Here is a 21,118-nt window from a genome sequence, read left to right as displayed (position 1 = left end):
CTCATTAGAGGAACTGAATAAATCTACAATACATTTACTCTGTTTCCATGGCTTTTGCACAATGCTTACTAGGAGGCAGCGATCATGTTTGTTTATAGGTCTGTGTATGTTGTCCTCCGATTTGAAACCAGCTCCAGTGATACAAAACAAATAACAGAAAAATATAAAGGTTTATTAAAATATCTTAACATACATCTCCCAATGTCCGCTACAGTCTGATATAATGACTTTTTCAGACTTCATCGGACTGAAACGGATGTTGAGTTTCTGTAACGTTGAATATGTATGTTATGCTTTAATAAACCTTTCTATTTTTCTGTGCTTTGGTGCACTGGTGTTGGTTTTTGTTCTTTCTTGGACATATGGATTTTTGTATTATCATAACGAGCCTTGCACAGTGGAATTTTTGCCATTGTGATACTATATTAATTTTATGAACCGATACGGTATTCAGTGCTTCCTCCATGATGAGAATAATATAAATATATATATATATATATATATATATATATATATATATATATATATATATATATACACACACACACACACACACACACACACACACATTATAGGAATACCTTGTGGTATATATAACACCACATTATGGGAATACCTTGCATTGTTCATAAACATATGAATGCATTTGCCCACTGAGGCAGGTGCAAAATATTAAAGACAACTTGAGTGTTTGACATAGCTTAGTTATGAGTAACCTTAGAATGATGTACCCTTTATACTTTCTAACTTTATAGCAGACCAACCAACACCAAACTTAAATATAGCGACAGAGCATATTCTGCAAAAGGACAGTGCATCATACCACTGAAATGACTGGATGGTATATGACAAAACAACCATAGATACAATATAACATGGACATCAGTTACTCAAAAGAAAAATAAATAATCATAACAATTTGATGGAGTCCTTAAAAGTATTGTTGTGTGTCTTTTTTTCTTTTTTTTTTTTTGAAAAGCCCAAAACTAATACATATTCAACAGATAATAAAACACCTATTAATTATATTGCATTTCACATGAGAAATAAAAGGTTAAAATACAAACTAAAGTGCCCAAAATGTATTTATTTTAAGAAAAACAAAAAGGCAAAAGTAACATTTCATCATAAAAGCATTTTAGAATACTAAAGTACAGGTGCAACAACAAGGTGTACGGAACTACAGTACATAGAATTTACAACATTGGCAAAGAGAGTGGGGATGCATTTCTTAAGTATTGTCCAAGCTCAATTTCATAAATAAAAGAAGCGGAACATATTAATCTAAATGTAGGAATTCATTTTTAAGTAAGCAAAAGAGATCTCTTATCTGCTGGGCAAGACTGGCCCAAATATGCACCAAGACAACATTCACATTTTAATAACTATTGATAGTAACCATGTGGACTAACAAGTGGTGGGCACAGTTTCCATGAAGATTTAATTGTACAATGAACCCACTTAAAATACAGTAAAGCTGCACTGCCAGCTACACATTGTATATTACTTGCCTCCCCTCCTCTCCAACCGGAGGCCCCAGGACTGCTCCATGCAGGGGTTTTAGAATGGTTATTTAATACAGAACCATCAAATCAATTGTGTTTGTCACTTTAAAATGATGGCAGGGGGTGGGTGTGATAGGTAGGACCAATCACAAGCTGCAATCTCTTGTTTAGGGCTTGTGATTGGTCCTCCCATCTCACCCCCAGTTTTTGCTGCGAGAAGACATGAAGGAGCACCGAGAAATACTGCTGTCTGGAGCGGCCTCCAGGGCTCCATCGAGGTGATGGAGGAGGTTAGGAAAATGTAACGTGTAGGTGTTAGTGCAGCTGTAACTCAATGAGGCAGTTACCTATTGCAGTGTAAGGTTTTACTAAAATGCGTTTTGGACAATGTTTAAATTGTCCCAAATGATCGCAGCAGGCAAAATAACATAACTGCAATCTTGCCAATAAGTTAACAGGTAAAATTGATTTCCTATGCATCCTTTCAGATATTTTATAAAAATGGCACTTGCATTTAGTCATTCAGTAACACTTGGGTCAAATTACTGTGCAACAACCGAAGGGAGCTACACAGCATTTTCACTACAGGGTGCGACTACCGGCTCCTTTGGATAGACACAGCTAGTGCCCTGTATGCAGTACATTTATTAGACAGCAGTAAGAGCTTCCTCAGCTTGGAAATGCAGATTGCTATATTATATAGAACCAAATTACCATATTTAGAGAGCTTCATAGCGTTAAAATGCATTTATCTAGATCAAATGAACAAACTATTAGTTATTGGCACAGCAAAGAAAGTGGCAACTGAAATCACTCCAGTGTGTGAAGCAGAGAACAAAAGTAACACTTCCAGGCTGATGTGGGTTAATTATATATATATATATATATATATATATATATATATATATATATATATATATATATATATATATATATATATATATATATATATATATATATATACACACACACAGGCGAACTAGCAAGCTGTGGGCCCCATTATCTCCATGGGCCTTTATTGGACTTTGCTGGTTACTCCTTTCTAGAAGGGAGTAATTTTGATCACTTCCTGTAAGTTGGTTCTGTTAGGGCGAAAACACACGGAGCAATTTGCCACGATTGGCTTGTACTAGGAGTTGTAACCTACAGGGGTCCCTTGAAACTCGCCAATGTTGACTTACAATCTATTAATAAAAGAGCTCTGTTACAATGACAGTATATAATTTTCTAACAGACAGTTAGAAACATTCAAAAGAAAGAAACAAATTTTAAAATACTTTCGCCAAGTGTCAATGAGTCTCATTTGAGCTACCTCTTCTATCCAGAAACAAACATTCATACAAGCTGTAATGGAGTTTTGGTTTAAAACGGAAGACAGAGGCATAACAGAGGTCTCGTGCCATACAAAAAAAACCAACACATACAATAGTATCCATTTAATTCATGGGCACATCTGTTTATAACTATGCATTCACTCCATTTTAGGTTTTTATAAAAGCACAAGGCTTTCTAACACCTTGCTTAATTATTGCCTGTTCTAATATGCTGTGTAACCAAAGGAGTAGGAAAAGCTGCAATCAACAGGTAACATAGCACAGTGCATATACCTTACACTAAATCTGCAAGTACAACTGTACTGCCCTCTAATATTAACTTACATTCACATTATATGAACCACATTTTATATGATAGCATGAATTTCACTTGGTAATGAAACATTAAATGTAACAAAATGAAAATTTATGGCTGTGTTTTAATGGATGCCACACAATATTAGTACTAGTTATTCCCTTTAATCATCAGTACAACATGCCAGCAATGCTCATCGTGTGCAGAGAACATGCCTTCGCTGCATGCAATTACACATGTATGAAAACTGTTGTGTTGATTTCCTTCTTAGCGATGAGCATGACAATTATCAATGGACAAAGACATACAGGACAATATCACACTTTTCATTAAGAAAAAGTTTTGCTTGGAATAAAGATCTGAAAAACATTGAACAGAACATATATTTACAAAAGTAATATATAATTTCCCTTTACATAAACAAGGTTAAGTCACATGGCATGTTCTAGAACTTTGAATAAAAATTAAGAAATTTAGAGGAATTTCAAATTGTCTTTGAAGGTCACCATTTAGTCTTCCAGAATGAAATGTAAACCTTAAATCTCAATGGTCTGCAAGGACCCCTAACACTGTGTACAGAATTATTCCAATCATGTACTGGAATTTGGGAGTGGCTTTAAATATTTATCTGAGCATCTTACATTACAGCAAGATGTTGTTCAGTTCATATCAAACTTTTCAACAGCATCTATTCTTTATTGCCAGAGTAAATCTCTGAAAGGTTTAACATTTTGGTAATTTGTGAAAACACTGAAAAATAATTCAGTGACTAACCTTTGCAAAATAATTAGGTTCTGGTTAAAAGAGGATGATGGACAATCAAGTTCTAGTGATGCCAGGTAAAAGTGCAATCTATTGGAACAGTGGATGACGTTAGAGGTATTTGTAACATGTATCTACATTCTTGGGTTGAGTCCACCGTTTACTTGACCAGGTCGGATATGTGAATTTCTGTCCATTTGATCAGAGTTCTCATGCATTTATATAAATACTGCAAAATATATAGACAAATTAAAAAATAGCCTCCAGCACCAAAGGGTGATGAAAGAAAGTTAAGGGCAAGGCTACTCATTAACCTATGATGCCACAGGTCAAGAATTTATTGGGTAATATAGACTCATTTGGCAAAGCATAAGGTGAAGGATGCCCACTTGATGGAATAAGAATTCCAGGGATTAGCGGTGGAATGTCATGGTGCTTCCTATTGCATTACAACACCTGCTTGGTTCCTTTCCACCACATGACTTACCTAGGATTCCACAGGACATACTGCAATTAAATAATGGTACAAATATGTCTGCACTTTCAGCCAAGTTAAAAATGGATAAATGAAGACCAAGTTATGACAGTGTAATTAGAAGTAGTTTTGTAAAAATTCTTTGATGGATAATGGCTACCCCAAGATCCTGGTGGGTGACCTACAGTTCAGCAGCTGCACATTTGCCAAAGCTCACTGGCTTTGAGCTTTAGACAGTCATACGCTCTTCCCTTTCCCAAATAGTGACCGAGTTATAAGTTTTCTTCTTTACATCCCTTGTGGAAACTGTTGTGGGTCAATGGTATTGCCAGCTCTACTTGTTTCAGTAGAAGGTAGCACACTATGGGCAGATGAATTCATGTCCTCTAATCCAGAGAGGTAATGGCTATTGGTCCCCTGCTGCTCCTCTTTGATTTCATTCTTTAGACAGACAACATGGTCATCATTTGTCATGGAACCATTGGAGAGATGAGCTACAATGTCTTCTCCTTCCGGAACGAATTCATCTGCTAGTTCTTTCACTGCTTGTATAGCTTCAAAGTGCTTTGGCAATGTATCTTGAATGGGGCTGTCTTGCTCAAGAAGTCTCTGTTTTAGAACATTACAATGTTAGATAGCAGTGACCACGCATTCTTTCAATAACCAAAAAAACAAAACAAACTTACATCCTCCATAGCAATTTCACTTGTTTCCAAAGAGGCCTTCCTGTTCATGCATTCAAGCAAGTAATCCAGGACAGCCTGCCGTGGGTGCATTCCCTTGTCAAAACGGTTGTACATTCCACACCAGAACCTTGCAAGCATAGAAAAATGGAGGATTCAATAAACTTTTCTCTCTATACAGATATGCAATATAACAGGACAACCATAAATAAGTAGTAAAATAACACAAGATATTTTCCAATACCCGGCAAGAGTTCTAAAAATCTCATGCTCTTTTCTGTGCAGATTATAAATATGCTCATAGTTTAAAGAACTACATAGCAAACAAAGCTGCCCATCCAGGCATCATTATTTTAATTAGTGAATACATTGTACCATACAGAATCATTTCTACTCAATAATAATCACATCACAACTGGGCAAGACAAAAACAAAATGAAACAAAACAAAAAACAACTAGGGTCAAAACAATGACTATCCCATTGCTGCATGTAATCCAGTTAATCAACAGTGTCCGAGAAACAGGATCAGCACAATCTAGCCACACAAGACTACTGAACAACAAGAGTGCAATGTGTTTTCGTAATGTTACATAGCTATAAAGCTTTGCTTCCTTTTCTGAACTTACATTCTGCAAGCATACATTAATTAGGTTCTCATTGGGTCTACTTACTTGAAGCAGAACGGGAGCGTATTTGGCTGGAGTGTGTTATATACATTCGGTACATACAAGGGGTTCACAAACTCGCGCTTCCGTTGCAAAAGGAATGGCCACAATGAATGGGTGTTTTCATATATTCTGTTGGAGATTACAAGCACTCATGTTATTGATGAAGAAAAAAAAAATATTCAGTTAAGCAAAAATGAGGTTTCATATTTTCAGTGGGATAAACAAAACACGTTGTGCTTCATACCTCTTCTGTTCAAAAACAGGTAGAAACGTGAAGCTTAGCACATGGTCGGCCAATACACTAGAGTCATGCCTCAGTCAGGAGAAACATCAATCTTTCTGCAAATTTTAACATATATCAAAAAAACCACTTTTTGCTTTATAACAGCTATTAAAAAAGTGGTAGAAACGTAAAAACGTAGCACAGTATACTGTGGAATCCAGAATTGTTAGGTAAGTTGTCTGTCACTTGAATTAAAATGTTATCAAGCTCATGTAGATTATTACTAAAAACTATTTGCCCATTAATAAGTAAGTGGCATATTGCACATATCTGAAATGTGCCAATAGGGGTCCTTCTAAAGTTATGTGAGGGACTCTCCTTTCCAGCCTTTTCTTTGAGTGCAAATTTATTCACATTTTCATTTTGTGCTATTTTTGTCACAAATGCAGTATGAACTCAATATATATTCAATGGGTAATGTCAATCAATATGGATAAAAGGACATTATCCTTAAATAGATAAAGCCGATTCAGCATTTAAAAACCATTATAAACATACATATTCCCTAGAGGAGACCTCTTCTGCAATCTAGAAGAATCAAAGTACCATCTGGTGTATAGCTACGAGAGGATTTAGCTATTCTGCGTTAGAGCTTTTATTTGTTTTTAACAGTGTAACAATGTGAAAAAAAAATAATAAATTACTGTTTGAACATACTACTCTGAGGTAAACAACTGTAAAAGAAAAAATAAGTTCTACAGCTCTCCAAAAATCAACTGCTGGCCAAACCAGTTTCCAGAGGAAAATAGGAGAGAGGAAATATAGACACAGGATTCTTGCTAATTTGCGACCGCAAAAAGGAAATTTCTAGTAAGAAGTGTTCCACCAGGGGGCAGCACGCGTGAGAGGATTAATAAGCAATTTTTTTTTTGGGGGGGGGGGGGGGTCACATTTTTGAATGTCCACAAGAACTATACATAAAACTTAGGGTTATGATTTATAATAAATAAATATAAAAGTAACAATAACAGGTGCATACAATATCACACTATTAGTGTTGTTTTTTCTGTTTTTAATAAATCCTCCTATACATATGAGAAACAGTGGAGGGGAACCATCAAGGAACCTCTCACCATACGAATATAAGTATTTTTATATATGTTCTTTTCTGTTTAACCTGAATAGGATATACACAGTGCCTGAATTCTTCTTTAATTATTATATACTCTGAGGTGCCTTTAAGACACTATATTATCCACAGGAGCACACACTAGGTGGGATATAGCAACAGCAAGAAGTCCTGACTGTGGACTGGATTTACATCCCGATAAGCACTTATTTACTCCTGATGTAAGCAGATTTAACCAGTAAATTAGTCCTGGTACTGAAACATACTACACTATTTGTTGCACGCAATCATTATTTTCCCCTCTATCCTTCTCTCCCTCCACCCAAATCTCTCCCTCCCCATACATGGGTCTAGTCAGGTTTCCAACCCAACCTCGGACAGATTTGCCCATATAGGTCAGTGGTTAAATATGAAAGAGTGGACGTGGCCTCATTAGCGTGGGGATGATTATTGTGTATATTGTCATATCCTGATCAACAGCCCATGGACCCACATGAAACTGGGGTCTAGATACCCTGCAATTATGGCCAATTTGCCCTACAATTAATTCTTACCCCTACAGCTAACAGCGCTTACTACTAATGTCCAAGTTTTAGACTTAATTGGCTACAAATCTCAGCGAGTTTGGACCCAAGATGGCTTCTAATCAGATGTCAGAGGATGACCACAGATGACCGCGTATGTGGTAAGAGCTGTCCTGTCGGAAAAGGCCTTTCAGAATTAGTCACAAATTTGCATCTTGTGTCTGACCAATCGTGACAGCGCTCTAGATGCTTTTCGTACTGCCATGAACTGGGTATGACCGACCAGCTTAAGGAGGATTTGTAAAACAAAAACCCTGAATAAAATATATCGTTGGTTTGTAATGTACTATTTAAACATTTTTATTCAGATGACAAATGAACTTCAACAGAAGAACTAGGGCAAAAAGGGATTTCTGTGAGAAAAGTAAAAAAATGTTTTAATCCACACTAGGCCAATGGTGCGTTGTTTTTAGCTGATAAAAGCTACTTACTGAAGCTCCTGGCGTTCCTTCTGAGAAGTACCGATAAAGTTGCCAAACTGACAGGAGAAGACGTGATCATGAATTTCTAGTAGATATTTTTCACTGAATTCAAAGGCACAAGGGAACTGCTCCATTAGATGCCATACACACTCCACAAACTGTGTGAACACAGGTGATGCTTCTTTAGGATCAGCATCTAAATGACCACATCTGAAGCAGATAAATATATTAAATGCCATCAAAATACAACTGGCTACATGGATAAATAAAAGTATAAAACATTGATGGCAGACAGAGTTATTATCACTATATTTATTCTAATAATTCCCTTTAAGACTGTAGAAGAGCCATGCACGGAACACAGGACTTCCCACTATAACCCATTCTAAAATGTACTGAAGAAGGGACCATAAGGACACGTTTTTTGCCCACCAAAAAGTGGGCTGAGTTTAACAGTCCAAAGGAGATATTTACTAAACTGCGTGTTTGAAAAAGGTGGAGACGTTGCCTATAGCAACCAATCCGATTCTTGCATTCATTTATTTAGTGCATTCTACAAAATGACAGCTGGAATCTGATTGGTTGCTATAGGCAACATCTCCACTTTTTCAAACATGCAGTTTAGTAAATATACCCCCTAAATGTCACATTCTTGGAAACTTCTCTAAAGATCTGGATATTTGTAGCTGTACATATTGCATTGTGAAAGTTTCTCCACCAGCCTTTGTCTCCATTACTCTCCAGCTGGACTGGAGATTGCAGATAACCCTGTTATTTGCTTTAATGTGTGAGCAGTTTTTTATATTTATTTCTAACACTCCACCAGGAATGCCTATTTGGCCTCATTTGTTTTGGTCATTTAACACTGGATGTATTATTTCCACAAATTGGTTCATTCTGTAGGGAAATTACATCCATTTCCATACAAGACTACACTTTAATGGATTATGTAGTTATTAGAGCCTATATATGTGTGTGGCTTTGCTGCAGGATTTAAAATCTTCACAAGGAGATCTGTGGAAAGTGATTCTGTCCAGTCACAGCAATAGGCAGATAACGGCAGAGCTACATGAATGCACACAGATCACCAGTAGACTATACATGTAGCAATAAACTACTGAAATCTAGAGAGATTCATCAGTGATGCTTGGTGGGCAAATTCACCATATGTGTGGCCAAATACATATAGACATGAGATCACTTATCCAGATACCCATTGTCCATAAACCTCTCTCTCTATTTCATATAATACAGGAGACAAACTTTGTAACTCTGAACACAAATTTGTTAGTAAGCGGTCAATAGCTGCTTAGTGGTTTTTATACCTGGTGAGCTGTGTTTATGCAGTAGATTAAATGCAGTTAATGAGGAAGTAGAGGGAATGCAATGAAAACAGAATATGTCAGGAATATAAGAATACATAAAACAATTTACCTTTGAGAGAATTTGTGTCCCAGGCATATCCATTCTTTTTCGATAAGCACCTTTGAAAATAAATTTAAAAATATTATGAAAAAAATATATATAAAAATTTGGCCTTATTAAAAGAAAATGAAAGAAATTAAAAACAAATCTGAATTTCATAGTGGAAAAACTAAGCTAAGAGGGCATGTGTGCTTCTCAGGGCAACCTGAAACTGAAGTGATTGAAAGCAATAAAGTGGAGCCTTGTGGTTTAGATCATGGATGATAGGGTCCACGTTTGGCAACTAGCTGCTTGAAGAATTCCAGATGCAGAGAGCAGTCTGTTCAAGGTCTACCAGTTGTCTTGACCGGATACCAATTGGTTTGCTGGCAAATCACTGAGCTCTCCAGATTGAGGTCTCACCAAACCTCACCGCAGTGCCAGATGCCGGTATTCATGGTCACCACCTGGCAGTTAAAAATCAATGTAATGGAACCCCTGGATAAGTGAGAGGCATCCAGCCACCACATCAGTGAACTCCTTACCTTTGGGGGGAGGGGAGTACAAAAGGTGCAATGGGACATCCACCCAACACATAGGAGTTTGATTTGTCAAATTGCTGCATGATCTGAAGTACTGTTAGAAAAAGACCCCTTCAACTGTATTACTACCATCTCCCCTAAATCTTGAATCTTCAAGAGGAGCCCTAAGAAATGCACTTATTTCCAAAACGAATTTGGCATCACCATCATACTGTGGCTAGTAATGGACACATTTGCTTCTGCAGTCTCCCATGAGGAAGCTTTAATCATCCAAGTCGGGGAGGATAGTAATCGCCTGGACAGATGTACAGGACCTCCAAGGACACCCTCAGTGCATATTTCAGGCTGAAGAGGGCACAACATGTACATGTAAGCACCCAGAATGTCTATGGATGTCAACAACCCCCCAGTAGCATGCCCAGGCTGAAGGAAGTACTACCTTTAAGTAATGTAAACTTATACAATCTTTACTCTTGGTCACAAACTTTCACATGTGCAAATTTTTTACTAAATGGGGAATGATCTAGTAAAACAAAAGTGAGTGCGGATAAAAAGTACAGCTTATCTTAACCAAAGCTGAAAAAGTAAAATTTCTAATTTGCAGACCCCGATTACTAAAAACGAGAAAACGGCAGGACAGGGCACATTTTTAGGGGCATCTCTTGCTGTGCGGAAGGCAGCACATTCCTTTCCAGTGTGCACAAAGCTCTAAACTGCTGGAGATCAGGAATCATTCTATACGTTTAGAGGAAAACATTGTGTGCACTCCAGTTGACAGTCCCAATGTCACCTCTCTCTCATGACTGATTAGAGGCATAAAATAGGCTACACTGAGCAGTACGTTAAATAGAAGAGTTCAATTTAAAGAAAGTTGTGGTAGTATAGTGGACTTTGGGTATGATGTTTACACTTTTCTGCAGCGCGTCACTTCAAATTTCTCCCCCTCACCACACAATCAGAGACTCCTGCACAAATTAACAGTGCAAACCATTTAAGTACACAACTAGCGCATTTATTTTCTCCTAGAGCTCTCCGGATCATCCTCTCACAGTACAACAACATGATATCACCGTGGGCATGTAGTAAAAAGTTTAGATCAAATGTTTTACTATTTATCTTCCTTGACAGATCCACTCACTTTTAATGCCCCAGAGAATTAAATATTTAAGAATAAAAAAAAAAGGTCTCTGTAATTAGACATAACATGACGTTTGGTATTATGCAACCCGCACTTACCATTAAGCCTTTAATGGTTCTGTAAAACGGATCCAGGAGAATACCAGCCAGAGAGCACACCTGTGCTGTGCGGTCCCATCCATCTGAGCAGTGAACCAGAACACTTGCATTATCGTCTCTTACTGCCTGCCAGAAACAAAGTGGACAAATGAACAATTACACACTGGGCTTGCCTGACACTTTAACCTGATAGAAGGCAAAATGCTGCGATTATCAGAAAAATAACACAAGTATAACATACAATTTGGTTACATTAACATACAAGGCCCCCAAAGACTGGCAAGGGCGAGAGCATATCATAGCCTGAAACGTAAGAGTGAGAAACTTCACATGCCCTCTCCTGGTCAGCCAGCGACACAGAGAACCACACTTTTATGTGCAAATACTGTAAAAAGCACTAGAACAATCAACTTATCAATTCCACTTGAAAGGGTTGAAGTCAGAAAAAGTAAGTTACAGAAATGTAAAGGTTGGACCCACAGTGCAAACGCAGCTTTGAGACATCATTTGCCTATTTTTAATCAAATATGTCCAAAAGTTCCTTGCTGAATGTGGTCCTTGGCCTATTTTTTTAATTTATATATAAAAAATCTTCAGAGATGGTGAAGATCAGGTTTCCTTTGAACAGGAATACACTTTACATTTCTCTCCTAAATTATGACATTAAGGTTACAACAGGAGTAATTAAAAGGTTTCATTATTCTAGTAGAATTGAGCCTTTTCATGTAAAAAAGTTAAAATAAATGAAATGTGATAGCCTGGGCTTTAAAGTGAGTTTTCACTCTTTTCCGATGTCTGGAGTGGTCTTGTGCTGCCCTTCTTGGCATGAAAGAGCCGGCTTTGGCAATAGTTAAAAGGGTCCACAAATGACCAACTCACTGTTCCTGCTGAGGTGGCTTTTTTCATACAGGCAACGTGTAACCCACCAACACCATGCTGCCAGCAGCTATGAGGAGACCAGTGCCGCCGGCACCAGACTTTAGGGACTGAAGATCGGATCAGCTGGAATGCAGGACCCAAGTTATTAATATTCTGGGATTGGCACTAAACATTCAATTTTGGGAAGAGTCTGTTCATTTGTTGACGTAAAGGAAGGTAGCGCAGTGTAGTATTTATGCTAATGGAACTCTAAATGTGGGAGAGACATCGCTATAAAGACTACATTGATGGCGCTGAAAATGTTTATTGATCTGGTCTATTCTGCCTCCATCCTCCCTTTCCTTACACGTGCATTCAGGAGTGGACATTGGAGTTCTGTAATGCAGAAATCGCGAGTAGTGCCTTAGAAAGTAGGTGCAATAAAACGGGTTACGAGAGTATAAGCATCAATGACTGCGTCCTATGACTGCATCACTTCCATGGTTCTCTATGACCACTCATTTTCCTACTAAGATTACCACATTGTTTTACATGTAATTGAAGCACACAAGTGGGCCATTTTACATACCTTAGCTAAAAACTCGGAAGCATCCAATATAGCTTTAATGTGCCGCAACCAGCCAGAGTTCTCAAGGATGGTAAGGAAATTACTCATGGATGGGTTCTTCAGTTCACATGCTAAGTGAGAAAGAAAGAAATCAATTTTCTCACATCCTATGTAATAATCAAGTCTTCCTTACATAGAAGTGCAGAACATAATCACTATAATCATTTAAGTGATTCTGGTCATGCATGTACATTGAATAAAATATATAGGATTTGCAGATGAGAGACATGCTTCTGTATTTTTTGGACTATAAGATGCACTTTAGGACCTAAAACTGTATTTTAAAATATTCCTGCATCTTATGGTGTAATGGTACTAGCCCCTTCAATACACACAGCACAGAACAATATACCTGATGTGTGTCTATGCTGTGAGGTGACTCAGGAGCACATCTTGTTCTGTCCTCACTACCCCTTGGTTCCTGCAGAGAGACAGGCAGGGGAACCAAGCAACTAGTAATTCAGAGCTTGATTACATGTTAAAAAAAAGAAAGGAATACATTTATAGGGGGTTGTTTACCTCTGTCAGGAACTGCCCCGATGCTCAAGCCAGATCTCAATGCATTCCGTTAGAGTTTGTTGCAGGTGACTGTATATTATAGTCAGTCCAGGGGTCACCAACCCCCGGCATGCGTGCCAGAAGTGGCACGCGGACTACTTCTGTCTGGCACGCGGAGCTCTGCTGTCAAACTAAAACAGCCGAAGATAGCTGAAACGGAGCTGCTGTGGCTGTTTTAGTTTGACAGCAGCAGAGGTCGGCGTGCCAGACAGAAGTCTAAAAGAAGCTGAGAGAAGCAGCTCCTGTGGAACGGAAAATTGGCAACTAAGGTAAGTATGAGGCACAATATGGCTGGGGGCACAACTAAGTGGCAGAATATGACTGGGGGCACATCTATGAGGGACAATGAACTGGGGACACAATTATGAAGAATAACTATCTGGGGTACAACTATGTGGCATATTAGGAACGTTTATTTGTTGGTCCCATTATTATTAAAGTTATAATGATATTAGCATTGTAAAATAAGAAAATCAAATATATATATATATATATATATATATATATACATATATACATACACACACACACACATATATACATACATACACAGTGGTCGAAGTGGAACTCTATAAGTGTGGCGGTCTGGATAATGTACATGAATGGAATCTGACAGTCAATCAAAACAGTAAATGAAGTGGCATATGGCATACCACTGTATAACAGCACTCCTCGATACACACACACATATATATTATATACACACACACATTATACATATATACACACACACAAACACATACATACACACACACACACACAACTGGGCTTCAAAATTTTTTTGCCAGCGCACTGATAGAAAAAGGTTGCCGACCACTGTTATAGTCTGTTCAGTCCTCTTCTAGTGCTCCCCCCTCAAATTTTCTTTCATAGACTGACAGATTCTAATTGAATTAGTGTGATAAATACAAATATAGTATGCAAAAATGTGTAGCAAATATCACCACCCAAGTGTGGAGCTGACCCTGTCTGCAAAGTGATTTTAAAAACAAAATTTATTTATTTTTAAATAAAAATATTTGTGCAGACTGCAACATGTCGATGGTGGTATTAAGGTCCGACTTAAATTGATTGCATAGTTTTGAACCTCTCCTATTTGCTTCATGGAGGGAACAGAAGAATGTTGTTTTCTAAAACTGGATTACCCCTTTAATAAGACGATGTTAGAAATCACTTTAGGCTCAGCAAGGCCCCTAACAATGTGCACTATGAACACTCATGTCTTGCGCAGATATAAAGTGTATGTAAAAGGTGGTATAGGCAACAGTTTCTATGACTGCAACAATATAATTAGAGTCCTAATCACACAATTCACAGAGTGTCGCAAATTGCAGTTTTCTCATGACTGCATTGAAGCACAGCGATCACCTATTGCGCTTTGTTCACTGTTTGCCAGGAGCCATTTGCCTCCGTTCCCAGCAGATTCCCTAAACAAAGAGCAGTCAGTGACCACCTGGCTTCAATCCAATGGGCAGCACCTGTTACAGAACTGCTAGACAATCTTTGCCATCATGGACACTGCAGCTCTAGAAGTTGGTGTGTACCTGTTGGGAGGCCTCTGTGACTATATCACCAAGGTCTCCCTGCAGAAAGAATAGTGATTGCTGTCATTACAGCACTCCTATAGACAGACATGTAAACACATGCTTCTCTATAAAATATAGTGTATCCTTATTTAATAATAATTAAAATAATTGCTAGTACACACAGGCAGTTTCAATGCACCCCTACTAAATGCAGAAAAAAAAACGCACTGGCCCTACAGATCTCGGTCCCCACAAAGGACGTCTGCACAGTTCCCAACAATCAAAGTGAATGAATGGACCATGGTTAGAGCATTACTGCCTTGTACATTGCTCACTAAGAATGTACTGTGTGAGGTGCTTGCATAGCTCATAGGAATCAATGATCTCTGGGGCAACGCCAGTTGGAGTCAGTGTGTGGTGAACAAAGCCCAGACAGAACGGACACAAGGTGTATGGAAAGCACACTAGTGTAAGTGTGTACTCAAACTTAATTTATGGTCACAAAAGCACAACAAACCTGATCATAAACGTTGCTACATACATCATATGTAGCAGCATAAAATGTGGAATATATTTGTGGGTTTGTATATTTGTGTGAAGATAACTAAAGGAAAGACTAAAGGATTGCACTGTGCGAAGAGCAAAGAAAAAAAATCAATTGAAGGTGTTGAAGGTGGCAAGTCTTTAATCTGTACAGACTTAAGCCCTACATTTTGTTCAGCCGGCCCTGGGTCTAGAAGGACAAGCCAAAGCCTAGATCTGTTTCACCAACTCTAAATTAAACATAATTTTGCTCCTTCTAATTGCAGTCAGCAGCAATGTAGGAGAGCAAAGCCAAATGGGGTCTTTTAAAATACCCCACTGAATAAACCCGTATGCTATTTACAGACATGATAATAGAAAATGAGCAATAATTCTCTGCAGTTTTTATAAATAAAAAGAATTATATTTGGTAAACTTTATAAAAAATAAATAAAATAATAATAAATAGTGCATACCCTCTAACAGCTTTTGCAGGCTTCCTCGCATTACATGGATGTTCTCAATCCCAACAAACTGGAAGTGGATGTTAGGGTAATTGTCTTCATTCTCGTAGCCCTTCCCTGCAGCTCTGTTGGCCATAGCGTTTAACTGTTGGGTACAAATTGATGGACAGCTGGTTCAGTCTAACATTGAAGCAACTGAGCCTAAAGCATTACTTGACATTTCAGCAGACAAAACCAGTCACTTTCCCCCCCAATAGCCAACATATGCACATTCCCCAACACACCAAATATCTGGTACCAGCATAATTCACAGTCGAGGCATAATGCACTCAGAACAGTTAATTTAAATAATGCTATAGTGCTGTATCACTTTGAAGTAGGAACAAGAAAAAGTACAACAAGACAGAGCCACTGTATAAGCAGAACACAGGTCTGTTTTAGGTACTAATAAAAAACTAATCTAAGTTTCAATATAAGCTCTCACGGGCAGGGTCCGCTCTACCTTATGTCTCTTAGTCCACTGTCCATCTACCTCGTACATCCCTTGTCAGGGCTTTGGCTGAATCTGTGCGAGTGCCTTGTTTGCACACACCCACTGAATTTGTACCCTTATCAGTAACTGTTTGCAAACCACTCAATTTCTATTTGAGCCTGAAAGTGCATAACTATCTTCATGTATGAAAGTATGCTTACTGTACTCATGTATGTCGATTATCGGGCACAATGGAATCTGCGTTCCCCTATAAACAATAATAATGAAGAACAGAAACTACAGCAGATGTGTGTGCAGGAACAGACACTAACTGCCTATAATCATGCTCTGGTAGCATTTGGTGGATTGAGAGTTTATGCCATAATGAGAACACATTTTATTTTTTACTATTCCTTTGGCAAATTCTAGTCACCATTATTGTATCATAATCTACACAGCTGCTGAGTGAAGCACTCTGTCAAGATTTCCTCTGGGGCTTAGGAAAAAATGCTACAGGACTATACAACATCTACTTTAAAGATCACCAACAATATAAAACACCATCACAAATGGAGGTCACTGCCAAGCCGTGCACTTGCTACTTAGTTAGTGATAGCCATTTATTACCATTATTTTGCATATGTGACAGCTATGCTGTGCAGGGATTTACTAAGCATGTGGTATGCAGTTTTACAAGTGGTATCGGCAGTGTCTCCTGAAAGCAATAACATACAGAGAAACAGAGTGTGCCCACAAACACAATCCAATCTCAGCAAGTGATACCTTGGGCCTTGTGTCTACAACATACATAAAGGGACTGCCTGGATTGGCTTCGCTGATTATCTTGAGCATCTTCTCATCTTCCACGCAGCGAGTACTGAAGCCAGAGAGAGGCTGACTACATCTGCAAATCACCGCCTGGAAAATGAACACATGACTCATCTTCATTAAAAGTCTAAAAAGGCTGCAATCTTTACAGGTCTTGTATCATCAATCAATATAAAATAGAAGAAAAAGATAAATAGGCATCACAAAAATTCCATGCAAACATAAAACTTATAGCACACTTATAAAAGTAGTTGTTGATGTCACGGCAGTGCAACCGTACAATTGCTTAGTTAAAGGAGTTAAACTTTATAAAATCAGTTATCCACAGTGAGTTGTTCATAAATGAACTTTGAATAGGCAGCGTTCACAATATTGTTGTTTATTAATGCGGATGAAAAGCCTGCAAGTCTGGAGTTATAGTGGGATGTTTCTTAATTTACTGAGCTTGCATCTGACGACTCTACACAATGACTCTTAAGGGCATACGTTATGGATTACACTGCCAAGACAATTCAATTCAATGTGAGGTGCCACTAAACATTTCCTCAATGTTCAGATGCGCATATTGCCGGCTATTACAGTAAGAAATTTCTGCTCATTTTCCCGAGCACAAGAAAAAATTAGCATAAATTTCTGAAGAAAAACTGCCACCGAAATGAATCTGCTCCTTAGATACAAAAACACTTAGAGGTATAGTTACTAAACTGTGGGTTTGGAGATGTTACCTATAGTAACCAGATTCCAGTTATCATTTATTTAGTACATTCTACAAAATCATAGCTAGAATCTGATTAGTTGTTATGGGCAACATCTCCACTCTTTCAAAACCGCAGTTTAGTAAAAATACCCCTTAATGTAGCTCCTGGTCTCAAAGTTTGACAATTCGGATCAGTCTGTTCCACAGAACCTTGACATACATAGATATATATTGGCTTACATATATATTGACTCCTAGGTAACAAATGCTGACTGCCATGAGCTGTCCAATCAGCTTCAGTTGACATCTTGTCTCAGTTTCACTGACATTTAAAGCTTTAAGCCACTACCACATTATATTACAATGATCTGAGGTACTGGGGAAGGAATTCTCACCCATACAGTGGTAGAGGAGGAAAGCTTTCAGGTTAAAATAATAAAAAAAAAAAAAAAAGTTGCATTGTGTTTTAACTGCATCTTATGTTCACAGTTTCCACTGTTCATCTGGACATGTTGACAACTGAAAGTGAAATGCCCAAAGCCTATCAGCTTCCTGCTTTATCTAGGTCAGGAAATATATGCTTCCTTTTTTAAACAAACACTCTACATATCTACAGGTCACATTGTTTTTAGTGCATGTGACTCACATTATTGTCTTTGTAATAATAAGATAGCACTGGAAACCGCTCCCTGCTCCTGAACTTTGAGCTTCCAATTATTGTGGATTCAGAGGCTTCTTTAGGTACAACCAGGCAAGTTGGGTAGGTACTGCATACCTGCAAAAGCAAACAGAACAAAACATGACCACTAAACCTACAAAAAGACATTGCGCTGTGTAAAATAGCCACTAATTAACATTTAAAAATACATACCAAAAAAACAGTTTCAGGAGCTTATGAGATCTAATAAGTGACTGAAAACTAAAGAAAATCAGATTTCCTGCCTAATTCTATTACAATGTAGGCAAACAACAGATATTGATGTTTCTCAAACTAATTTATTGAATCTACTGACTATACACCTGCACTTAGCACATTACAGCTACATTACCACCAAGGAAATACTGTTCTATTTTACTGGAGGATAAGTCAGTAGCCACAATCAAGGGATTGCGGCTTGTGATTGGTCCTCCCACTCAGCCACCATTTAAGATGGCGATTTTTATTTGTTCGTCAGTTCTGTATTACAGAACAGGCAGGGCCTTTTTAAAACATGGCTGCAAGTAGCCGTCACCTGGGCTCCGCCTGTGGGGAGGATCAACCTTAGCAAAAATCTATTTTAGGTAGTAATGCAGTTTTAAGCTTATGTTAATTACTTTGCAACATATTCCCTACTGCCACACAACTCTGTTGAGCTTGCTGCATCACTTTTTTTTTTTTTTTTACTACAGTTGTATGAAGTTCACACCATAATCTCATTACCCTGAGGAGATCCATGAGGATATTAAGTGATTCCTAATGTCAATAAACAAGCAATGCACTGAAAAATGAGGTCCCTCATTCACGCAGACATAGGTAAATAGTCGCTGATGCACGCAGACATAGGTAAATAGTCCCTGATGCACGCAGACATAGGTAAATAGTCCCTGATGCACGCAGACATAGGTAAATAGTCCCTGATGCACGCAGACATAGGTAAATAGTCCCTGATGCACGCAGACATAGGTAAATAGTCCCTGATGCACGCAGACATAGGTAAATAGTCCCTGATGCACGCAGACATAGGTAAATAGTCCCTGATGCACGCAGACATAGGTAAATAGTCCCTGATGCACGCAGACATAGGTAAATAGTCCCTGATGCACGCAGACATAGGTAAATAGTCCCTGATGCACGCAGACATAGGTAAATAGTCCCTGATGCACGCAGACATAGGTAAATAGTCCCTGATGCACGCAGACATAGGTAAATAGTCCCTGATGCACGCAGACATAGGTAAATAGTCGCTGATGCACGCAGACATAGGTAAATAGTCCCTGATGCACGCAGACATAGGTAAATAGTCGCTGATGCACGCAGACATAGGTAAATAGTCGCTGATGCACGCAGACATAGGTAAATAGTCGCTGATGCACGCAGACATAGGTAAATAGTCGCTGATGCACGCAGACATAGGTAAATAGTCGCTGATGCACGCAGACATAGGTAAATAGTCGCTGATGCACGCAGACATAGGTAAATAGTCGCTGATGCACGCAGACATAGGTAAATAGTCGCTGATGCACGCAGACATAGGTAAATAGTCGCTGATGCACGCAGACATAGGTAAATAGTCGCTGATGCACGCAGACATAGGTAAATAGTCGCTGATGCACGCAGACATAGGTAAATAGTCGCTGATGCACGCAGACATAGGTAAATAGTCGCTGATGCACGCAGACATAGGTAAATAGTCCCTGATGCACGCAGACATAGGTAAATAGTCCCTGATGCACGCAGACATAGGTAAATAGTCCCTGATGCACGCAGACATAGGTAAATAGTCCCTGATGCACGCAGACATAGGTAAATAGTCCCTGATGCACGCAGACATAGGTAAATAGTCGCTGATGCACGCAGACATAGGTAAATAGTCGCTGATGCACGCAGACATAGGTAAATAGTCGCTGATGCACGCAGACATAGGTAAATAGTCGCTGATGCACGCAGACATAGGTAAATAGTCGCTGATGCACGCAGACATAGGTAAATAGTCGCTGATGCACGCAGACATAGGTAAATAGTCGCTGATGCACGCAGACATAGGTAAATAGTCCCTGATGCACGCAGACATAGGTAAATAGTCCCTGATGCACGCAGACATAGGTAAATAGTCCCTGATGCACGCAGACATAGGTAAATAGTCCCTGATGCACGCAGACATAGGTAAATAGTCCCTGATGCACGCAGACATAGGTAAATAGTCCCTGATGCACGCAGACATAGGTAAATAGTCCCTGAACCTATGAATATTGCTATTTACCATTGCCCAAGTCTGGAAGAGCCTCAAGCTCTGACTCCTATAAACCTTTCTATCATAATTTGTATAGTGACCGGAAAGCTGGGTACACACTGATGCAATTATCGTGTAGATCATACCATAAATTACTGTTTGGTCAGACACTGCATTAATGATACACTCCTACAATCATATTTTATCACACCAAAACACATTGTATCTGGCGATTTGGTTTTCTAAACTTCCTAAAACAATGGAACGATGTGGAAGTGTGTATGTGCTCACGACCAGCAATGCAGGGAGATATCTGTAGAGTGTACAGAGTCACAATTGTTTCAGCAGATTGTTATGAGAGATGAAGATCA

General features: G+C 38.6%; 1 protein-coding gene across 2 annotated transcripts in view; it reads right to left on the bottom strand.

Annotated features, from left to right (window-relative positions):
* Window positions 1-1,067: 1,067 nt before the first annotated feature.
* LOC142100683 (phosphatidylinositol-3,5-bisphosphate 3-phosphatase MTMR8-like) overlaps window positions 1,068-21,118 on the bottom strand; it is a 30,935-nt gene continuing 10,884 nt past the window's right edge. For both annotated transcript variants that reach the window (XM_075184397.1, XM_075184396.1), the window contains exons 5-14: window positions 18,464-18,592; window positions 17,076-17,210; window positions 15,833-15,965; window positions 12,712-12,821; window positions 11,265-11,390; window positions 9,517-9,566; window positions 8,092-8,292; window positions 5,728-5,853; window positions 5,058-5,184; window positions 1,068-4,980 (exon numbers count right to left, since the gene is read on the bottom strand). In XM_075184397.1, coding sequence (XP_075040498.1) covers window positions 4,660-4,980; window positions 5,058-5,184; window positions 5,728-5,853; window positions 8,092-8,292; window positions 9,517-9,566; window positions 11,265-11,390; window positions 12,712-12,821; window positions 15,833-15,965; window positions 17,076-17,210; window positions 18,464-18,592 — 1,458 coding nt within the window. In that variant the 3' untranslated portion in view covers window positions 1,068-4,659. The remainder of the gene's footprint in view (window positions 4,981-5,057; window positions 5,185-5,727; window positions 5,854-8,091; window positions 8,293-9,516; window positions 9,567-11,264; window positions 11,391-12,711; window positions 12,822-15,832; window positions 15,966-17,075; window positions 17,211-18,463; window positions 18,593-21,118) is intronic.

The sequence above is a fragment of the Mixophyes fleayi genome, chromosome 9 (assembly GCF_038048845.1).
Source record: "Mixophyes fleayi isolate aMixFle1 chromosome 9, aMixFle1.hap1, whole genome shotgun sequence".
Taxonomy (NCBI): Eukaryota; Metazoa; Chordata; class Amphibia; order Anura; family Limnodynastidae; genus Mixophyes; species Mixophyes fleayi.
Note: the sequence above shows the minus strand (reverse complement) of the source record. Positions and strands in the feature narration are given on the sequence as shown.